This window comes from Rhincodon typus, chromosome 41, assembly GCF_021869965.1.
Source record: "Rhincodon typus isolate 14 chromosome 41, sRhiTyp1.1, whole genome shotgun sequence".
In the NCBI taxonomy this organism is placed as follows: Eukaryota; Metazoa; Chordata; class Chondrichthyes; order Orectolobiformes; family Rhincodontidae; genus Rhincodon; species Rhincodon typus.
The window spans coordinates 3403691-3413907 of record NC_063372.1 but is presented as its reverse complement, the minus strand read 5'-3'; the positions used below and the strand labels follow the sequence as shown (position 1 = coordinate 3413907).

The window sequence follows — 10217 nt, the reverse complement described above, 5'->3', positions numbered from 1 at the left end:
AAGTGAAATTGGTTTTGGATTGCTGGTAGCAACACAATAGGCTGAATAGTTTCCTTCAATGCTACAAACTTCTCTGGTTCCAGCACTCCAAGGCTGGGAACACATTGGTGGAGTAGTAATGTCATTGGCCTAATAATTCAGCAAACCCCATTAATGTTCTGAAGACCTGGGTTTGAGTCCCACCATGGCAGGTGGTGAAATCCGATTTGCTTAAAAAAAAAATCTGGAAAAAGAAGCTTGCCTAATGGCAGCCATGTCATAAAACCCGCTCTGGTCCTCTCATGTCCCAGCAAGTCATCAGTTTCAGCCATCAAGGCCAGGCAATAAATGCCAGCCCAGCCAGCGATGCCCACATTCCAAGACTGAGTAAAAATATGATCAATAAGTTTTCAATATATGAAATGTTTTCAAAGGTCTCTTTAAATCAGACACCATTGACCATAGCATGACACATCATCATCATTGGCAGTCCCTCGCAGACAAGCCTGACACAAAATTGTTACATCAGCTGCACAATTCGGGTAGCCAATGATCCCGTGATAAATGACCCCTGTTCCTGCTTGGCACCGGCTGTATCTTTCTCTGGAACTTGTAATGACTGGGTTTCTTTGAATGCCTGTCTATCTGACACAGATTTTGAGGTACAGTACAAGAAGTCTCTTTTGTTTTGCCTGATGGTGGTACATGGACCCACTCCTCTCTCCACACAGCACTGGCCCTATGTCAGAGTAATGGAATTCTTCCCCAGCTCGCCACTGGCAACATTGCCTGGGAGCAAACATTTCTTGTAAGAGATCCTTTCCCTGTGTCTGTCATCGGCACTAGATGTACACATTTACAAAGGTGAACTCACCACATATTACAGTCCAACTCAGAGAACTGGAACACAGTAACAGGATATGAAATAAAGTTCAACACTGATTTTATTTGGAAGCACAACAACGTTAACTGAAAAGCTAACAAACAGCAAGTCTGTTACAGTGAGTTATTTAGCTGTTACTGTTAAGCTATTATATTCTTCAGTTGTTCACTTAATTTGTTATGGAAACTAGCTAGTTATCTGTTTCTCCAGCATCTGCAGTTCCTACTATCTCTAATTATCTGTTTGGACAGCTTTTAACTACTGTATATTCATTATATTTTCTTTGCTACCAATGGCAATGTTGTCATGTTGGTATCCTGAGAGTAACATTCAATCTCTCAAATTCCCACATTTCAAAAAACGGTGAAGAGTTCTGCATGTGCTTTGATTGGAAAAGGCAAAGATGAAGCCTTATGGTAACTAATGTTTACGACTTGGATGTTTAAGTATTTCGTTGCTGAATGCAGTAGATTAGTGTTTCTCCTTTCTCCCTGGGCCTTTGGTTCGAACCCACCTCAGGCTGATTAGAGTTAAAAGTTCATTTTTGGTAAAGTGGAAGAGTCCTCTATCATAGGAGCTCAGACAGTTTCATTGAATTACATTACAACATGGAAACAGGCTATTTGGCCTGACCAGTCTGTCTTGGTGTTTAACCTCAATGTTCTTGCTAATCTAAATTACAGATCCCTATCCTGTTCCCATATCCCTGGATTGCTATTACTTTCAGCCACCCTGGCCTTAAATATTAACATGGATCTCATCCTCAGTCATTAAGAGTGACAATTGAAACAGAAGCCAATGCACAGTCAGTTTCCATTCAATAGGGGTTCACAGTTCAAAGTGTCACTAAGGGGTCTGACCACACAGCTCTGCGTCTGGGTGGTCTTCTACTGTTGGGATTCAAGCAGGTTATTGGGTCAGAGGGAATTATATTTTGTAACTAATTTCCTGCTACTCAAAAAAGTGATTAGCAAACGTTTTTATCTTTAAGTCTTTGGAAAAATCAAACGCTAATTCTCTCCGAAGTTAAGGTACCAATCATTTCTCTTACCTTCATACCAGTTGCACCATCACGACCAGGAGGACCATCAGCGCCAGGGTTGCCCTGTAAGGAGATACAAGACAGTCAGAAGGGACAGTAGAACACAGAGACAAAGATAACACATTTACAGAGTCTCAGCGCAAAAGACTGACTTACCTCACGTCCAGGCTCTCCAGAAGGACCAGTGAGACCAGGTGGACCAACAGGACCAGGGGGGCCACGGTCACCAGCAGAACCAGGTGCTCCTTGTTTGCCAGGCTCACCCTAGAAGGGAAAGCAAAATGGCGGTTACATATCTGAATATATTTGGTGGTTGTTTTTTTCAAATATCTTAATGTTGGAAATGACTGTTGGCATCAATGTTAAGATCCCTGCTCTAGGCGTTGGTCACTTCAGGAGTGTGGTCTGTGCAGCGCACTCTTAATCCATTCGTTGAGCAGGAGCAGCAAGGATCTAAGTGACCTGGATGTAAGATTACCCAGGAGGAGAACTGTCATGTTGTACTGGTTCTCGACATTTCAGGCTACCAACCCAGGCACAATGACCTGTGAACGGTTGGCATAGGAAGCCAAGAGTAAATTCGGAGGCCACGACAGAGCGGTGCCATCAGCAATTCAATGCCAACATCTAGACACATTTGTATGGCATTGCCAGTGACCAAAGTGTCCAAGGTCTTTTGATGTTTCTTTGTTCAGTGCTCCCAGGTGAGGACTAGGCCAGTTTACTGACCACAGGAAGTGGCAGGTGTATTATTCAGCAGGTTCCAGCAAGGAATCACAAACCAGCAGCAGCAGCATGGTGTGACCAAGCAGAAGAATCTGTCGTGGCTGCTGGATTTCACTCTCTCCAGGGCTCGCCGATGGCAGCCCCTGTCCACAAGGCTGTGCCTGACATGGAACAGAAAGGGATTTTCTTCCCTCTGAGTCGCAGCCCACTCCTCAGCAGGGAGTGAGAACAGGCTGCCTGAGAATTCTCTTCAGGCCTTGACTTCAAGGCAGTTGTGTTTAAGCCAGCTTTACTTGAAGAGGGCAGGAGGAGTGGGAAGATAGTTCCTGAGAGACCCAGAGCACTCTGCAAACTGTGTTTATGATATCCATGCAGTAACCACAGCCGAACCATGGGTATAATGAGGCTCCAGTTAATTACAGAACATACTACTGGGATCTTAAAGCAGATATCTCCACTGATCAGGCGATACCTTGCAATACAGCCATCCCAGGTTCCCATAAACAATATTAATTTTTGCTCTGTCAGTTTGTCTCAGTTGATGGCATTCCATTCTTTAAACCCAAAGCTTACGGGTTCAAGCACCACTCTTGAGTGAATGGTTGAGGTGAACACCTCAATGCCGTACTAAGGGATTGCTGAACTATTCAGGCAGATGCAAAAGGTCCATGGAACCACTTAAAGGAGGGAATGCTCCTGACATTCTTGCCATTACTAATATGTCAATCAACACCACCAAAAGCAGATTAACTGGTCGTGCATCTCATTCGCCATTTGTGCGGGCTCCCTGTGCTGAAAATTGCCAGCCACATTTGCCAAGATAACAACAACGACTGTACTTTAGAAGCTGTACTTTATTTACAACGAAACACTGGGAACAATGTGAGAAGAGTGCGTGCAATTTTGTTTGTGCTCTTAGTTTGCAAAGACATCTTACCATCGAGGAGGAACAGAGTGGCAAAGACATGGCAAAACAAAAGCTGGAGGGTGCAAACACAGAAGTAGCTTCTGCAGGGAAAGTTGGGATACGACCTTCAATCTAAATGTGTCTTCCAGTGAATGCGGTTGCAGTCCCTGTGCAGAAACCATGCACCCTAAGCCCAGCTGCAGATCCTCAAACATCATCTATTGCCACCTGAATGGAGGATGCTGTAATGTTCTGACTGAAATTAACAAAAACTACATATATTTACATAATGCCTTTAGCATAACCAAATGACACTGACTCAATAAAGAAGCACTCAGACCATTGTAAAAATCAAATGCAGTGTTTTTATTCCAAGCATTATGTGTTCATTGAATGTAGTCAGCTTTGTACCTGTGGTTTGTTGTGGTGCAGAGTGTCTGGCTGACCTGGTCTTCTCCTCAAGTGATTCCCTTGGAAGGAGTCAGCATGTTGTCTCACTGCTCGGTCCCATCGTAGTGCACAGGATTTCCATGTTGTAAGGATTGCAGTCGCTCTGTGTACAGCTCATCTTGACTACGGCTGGTCTTGCTGCCTGCTCCTGTTTAGTGTCTGGCATATCTACTGCCACTTGTATCGGGATGGTTAATGGCCCGGATCGTTCGAGCCAATATCTGCTGTTTAACTGCTCCCTTCCACTGGGCAATCCCTCAAAGTGTCCAATGACTTGAGAATGGAACTTTGGGCAGCTGGAAAGTCTGTGAATCCTTACTGAAAACATTGTCTGCATCCAGTCTCCAAGTGTGTGCTGAAGCTAGCAAAAAAAGCAGCATCCTCCAGACTGGAGTCAAAGGTTTCTATGGTGGTCATGTGAACATTCATGAGAAATGTCCCCACTACGCCTATGACTTGCACTCTAGAAATTCTTTGCAGATGCCTCTCGAATTAGCAGACTCTCTGTGGACTACTGCAGTGCAGACAACCACATGTCCATGACTGCACAGATCTAGGTAGTGTACTCCTCCACAATCCTTTCCAGATCTTGCAGTGAATGTTCCACTCACACTCGTGCCTCAGCTGGATAATCTGCTCAGACAGCAATTTCTGCTCGTCAGCAGATCCCATGAGGTTCACCGTGCTGGACTTTCGATCAGCAAACACTTGGTCTGCTATAGCCAACATCACTTGTTCCTCCTCACCTGTGAGTTGTGACTTACCCTGCAACCCTTCCTGAACCTCACCACCTACATCCAATGAGTTGTGTAGCTGTTCTTGACGTTTGACAGAGAGTGATTGTGATACAGAGTGCTGTGAGCTGTTGCCTTTCTCACAGACACTGCTTCTTGCTACACTCTATTTCTCCATTTCTGTGAAAAGAGAAGATAACGTGTCATTCCATGGTATTATCGGCATTGTTACTTAGGTTGAGCATGTATCTGAATGACAGTCATTCAAAAGGACAAAATGGTACAACATGAACATTAAAGTACTAGCCATGAACTCGTTCGAAGCTTGCAGCTTTGTCGTCCCCCACTCCCTCTATACTCTCCCCGCGTAATATTTCCAAAGTGGCGTTCTCGGCTAGGGTAGGGGACTTGTATTGGCTGGGTCCAGTGCAGCACTGCTCTCGCTGATTGAAGGCCATCTTGTCCTGCAAGTAGAAGAACAGTATTGGTAGATTGAATGTACACAGAGCACTGACAATGTCATGCAGTTGTACAGTTTCTGTGACATACCAGATATTCTCATTAACTGGGTATCACCCTGTTTGGTTCACTTCTAAACAGTCATTGTCTAACTCCCCTTTTGGAATTGTTGCAGTACACACAAATTTGCAGAAGCACTTCAGAACTACATCTCTCTTATACATATATATATACATATATATATACCCCCATTCGTTGCCCTTGTATCTCATGGCAGTGCTGCACTGGTTCACCTCCTCATACCAGTTTTCATAGAGAAGCACAAAAGGATGAGAAGTTTGCCAGAGTTGACTTTCTTGCATGTCCATTTATGGCAGGTGCATATTAATATTATTGACTTACCTTAGCCGAATTCTTCAGATCTGCTGGCCACTTCCTGACATCTTGGAGACAGCGTTTACGTGCTCCACGATTTCTTTCCATACCTGCTGAATCAGGTGTTTGGAGGAGGAGTGGCCCTCCGTACAGGTATATGTTCGCCCAGTCCTTTTATTAAAGCCTTTAGCGCCTGGTTGTCAAAATGGTACTTCCTGTGCCTGGTACAGTCCATTGTCCGCAGAGGATTGCTGCACTGGGCTGACACGCGCAATTTCAATGCTTTAAGCAGCTGCTTTAGCGCCGGACCTACACCACCAAAAACAGGTTAGCTGATCATTCACCTTATTTGCTGTCTGCTAATTGGCTGCCGCAGTTGCCAACGTTAACCGTCACAGCACTCCAAAAGTAAACCATTGCTTTTTAAGCGCCTTGAGGTGTTTCTGTGAGACATGGTAAGGCAGTATACAAACCTCTCTTTTCTATAAAAACAAAAAGGATGCTGGCAATGATTATCAATGCTTTGCTTTCATTGGATGCTGCATTTTGCGATCATTATAGCGCATGTTATCTCGCAACGAAAAGAAGTTCAGCCAACTTGTGCTTCATGGCCCTTACAAACCTTATGTAATGCTCATTTAAACCTTAATTTGTGCAAAAACAGTGATTGCTAGCCTTTAAGTTGCTCTTAATTATAGCCCCTGACCAGTATCTGCTGGCTGATGGTGTGAAGAACCTAGTTTTATGAAACATTCACTGCACAGTCTAACAGAATAAATTTCAATGGACACAATACAGATCACAACAGTTTTCAGAGTTTGAGTCTTGGTCATTAGCTTGAAAATGTTAAGCTACCACATATTGTGATTTTATAACCACCATGACCCATACTCAACATGATCTAGTACACAACATAATTACTATTTCAATAAGTTAGATACAGTCCTCAGTGAAACGATAAGACTCAACATGCTCCAGTACTTAATTGTAATCCAGTATGCATTCCTAAGCAGTATTCAGTGTGATCCACAGCAAGCTGCGATCCATGACACAATATGAAAACTACGCAGTGATCCAGTAGACAATGTGGTTCACTGCACAGGGTATAAAGGAACATGCCACAGACTTGATCTTATATTTTATAGTCTATAATGCCGGTGCCTATACTGTGCAATTTATAGGGTCAGTCCTTGCATTGTATATGCTATAGGGATAATCTCTGTGCTTTGCATTCTTTAGGGCTGGTCTTGTACCTTATGATCTATAGAACCGATCCCGACACTGTGCATTCAACAGGGCTGGTCGCTATGTTGTATATTCTAAAGGGCTGATCCTGCTACTGTCTATTCTATAAAACTAGCCTTCATGTTGTATATTTCTAAACTGTACAGTGCATGGGTTCAGTCTCTGGACTGTACATTCTATTGGGCTGATCTCTAAAAATTGTGCATTCTATAGGGCTGGCCTCTAAATTATATATTCTGTGGAGCTATTTTCAACACTTTAAATCCGATAGGGCTGGTCTCTCTACCTTAAATTGTAAAGTGTGAGTCTCTCTACTGTACATTCTACAGGACTGGTCTCTGTAACATATGTTCTATTGGGAATGTTTCTATTCTGTACATTGTACAGGACTTTTCCCTATTCTGTAAGTTGTATAGGGTTAACATGTATACTGTACATTCTACAGTGCTAGTATCCATACTGCAAAATCACAGGTCTGGTCTCTAACCTGCACTTTCTACCAACTGGTCTATGTATCACGCAGGGCTGGACTATGCGTACATTTTATTTACCTTCATATTTACCTTTCATTGTACATTCTACAGGGTATGACTTGTAATGTATATTCCGTGGGGTTGATCTCTATATTGTACATTCTACAAGTCTCAAACCAGTGTTATACCCCCGCCCACCCTCCTAAGGACAGACAGAACGTTGCACATTCGGAGAGGTTGCATGTGTAATGTACATTGTACAGGGCCATTTTATGTATAGTGTATTTTATAGGGTCTGCCTCTATCCTACACATTTTATGGGGCCTTTCTGCAGGGCTCATACTGTACATTCTAAAAGGCTAGATCATATATTGCATATTCTATAGGACTATTCTATACTGTACATTCTATAGATATGAGCTCTATACTATATATCCTACATAGCTGGTCTCTATCCTGTACATTCTACAGGGTCCTTATCTATACTATACAACATACAGCTTTGAATCCCATACTGTATGTTCTACTTAGCCAGTCTCTATTCCATAGGGCTGAACCCAATACTATTACATTCTCAATGGCTGGACCGAATACTGGAGTTTCTAAACTGTACATTTCATGGGACCAGTCTCTGTACTGTTCATTTCATAAGACCAGTACATTCTGTACATTCTATAGGGCCAGTATCTATACCGTACTATCCACACAACTTGTCTCTATACTGCATGTTTTACAGGGCTGTTCTCTATACTATACATTCTACAGGGCTGGACTCAATTTTATGCATTCTATAAGCAGGTCTCTATGCTGTACAATCTATAGGTACAGTTGCTATACATTCTACAGGGCTGGCCTCTGTACTATATAATTTATGGGCTAGTCTCTATTCCATAGAAACTAAAGGACTGGTCTCTACACTGTACATTCTGTATAGAACCAGTTTCTATAATGCACAATCTTTAGGGTCAGTCTCTATATTGTAGATTCTACAAGACTCACCTCTATACTATATATCTTACAGGGCCAGTCTTGATCCTGTGCATTCTACATTACCTACCTCTATAAAATGTAGGGCTGGTCATTGTGTTATATCGTACTGTAGTTACTGTAGGGCTGTTTTCTGTTCCATGCATTCTCTAATCTCTTATTTTAAATTTCAGTATACCTAATATAGATACCTGGTCCAGACTGGATTTTATTTTTCAAACAGTATGATGCTGGTTTCCGTACTATCCATATACAAGTGCTGTTCTCCATTTCGGATTGATTAGAGGGTTACTTTTACACTATATGCATAACAGGAGTGTTTTAAACACTATATACCATGGAACTGATCTCTATGTTGACCATATTACAGGGCTGCTCCCTATGTCATACATATTACAGGAATAGTCTTTGACAGCATTATGAAGAATTTAGGTAAAAATTTGTTCTTTATAATAATTACTTTGCATTACAGACTAATGTCTACACTGCATGCATTACTGGGTGGTATTTGTATTGTATTGGTATGTATAATTCATTAGAGGGGTCTCTTACCCATTCTCATAATTATATGCTGGTTACGACTCTGTTTAAAGGGCTTTTCTCTATATTGCATATATTATAGTTCTGTTCCCTATGCTACATATATTACATGGTGGCAGGATAGGTCCCTACATTGCAGAAATTATTACGGGAGTCTGCAAACTGCCTGCAATACAGATCTGTATCTATTATCACAGGGTTGATACCTATACTATAGATATTCGTTTAATCTCTATTATTTTGTACTGCAGAGCCAATGTCTGTATATCACAAGTCTGTATTTGATTTTCTGTATTACTGGCTTTGTTTCTAAATTTCTACTTTGGGGACTGGCCTCTTTATTTTTCAGGTTTCATTAAATTTTAGATCAGTTTCTATATGCTGTGTTTACTATGGTCTTGGTATCTAAGCTGGAGTTGATATTATGCAAGTTGGCTTCCAAGCTGTACACATTAGATTAATATCTAATGCCTTTGTTAAAATTCTTAAATTGTACATTTTAAATGACTTGTCTCTATTCTGTGTACAGTTGGTGTCTTCTGTATATATTAAAGAGCTAGTCTCTACACTGAAGGTATTGCTGGCTACTCTCTGTAATATACTCATTATAAAGTTTGTCTTGACACATTACATATTAGGCTAGTCTCTCTCCTGTATATTACAGGGCTGGTTTCTGTATTGTATTTATACGATAGTCTGTTTTTTATCCTGTGTATAGTCAGGACTGATCTCCACCCATTCTCTGTATTGCATATATATGGGAATGCTCACTTCCATATTCATTGCAGGGCTGTTTTTTTGTACTGTATATGCTACAAACTGCTTTCTGTACACTTTGTATTACAGGACAGATGTCAATACATTATATATGACAGAGCATATCTCAGTGTTGTTTCTATTACAGGACTGCTTTGTCCTGCATATAACTTCATTCTGTTTTAATATTGCTCAAGTCATTTTGCATGTTCCATTTGGCTTCTATAATTAACTAGTTTTTGCTAACTCCTATCAATTGGTACTACCGAGTCAATGACTCTCTGGATCTTACGAGCATGGGCATTGTTGAGTCTGACTAGCTTTACCATTACTGAGAGCACAACATGACCCAATGCGGAGTCAATCACTTCTCTCAGTAAGGTGATGTTAGGACTAATTACATTTTAAATGGAAGGAGTCAGTTTTATGTAATGTCATGCTATACTTACAGAAGGACCAGGGAGACCAGGGAAACCTCTTTCTCCACGCTGACCAGGAAGACCTACAATACCACGCTGACCAGACAAACCTTGTGGACCGGGAGGACCATCGGCACCCTACCAGGGAATGAAACAACACTTAGGAGCTTGAACTGCACATTGTAAAGTGACATAAAGCAGCGAAACAAAAATCAACCAAGAGGCCTATTCGAAGACCGAAC

General features: G+C 41.7%; 1 protein-coding gene across 1 annotated transcript in view; it reads right to left on the bottom strand.

Moving 5' to 3' along the window:
• Positions 1–10217, bottom strand: part of LOC109925232 (collagen alpha-1(II) chain-like) — a 77645-nt gene that overhangs the window by 10320 nt on the left and 57108 nt on the right. The window contains exons 38-40 of the mRNA XM_048618838.1: positions 10006–10113; positions 2061–2168; positions 1914–1967 (exon numbers count right to left, since the gene is read on the bottom strand). Coding sequence (XP_048474795.1) covers positions 1914–1967; positions 2061–2168; positions 10006–10113 — 270 coding nt within the window. The remainder of the gene's footprint in view (positions 1–1913; positions 1968–2060; positions 2169–10005; positions 10114–10217) is intronic.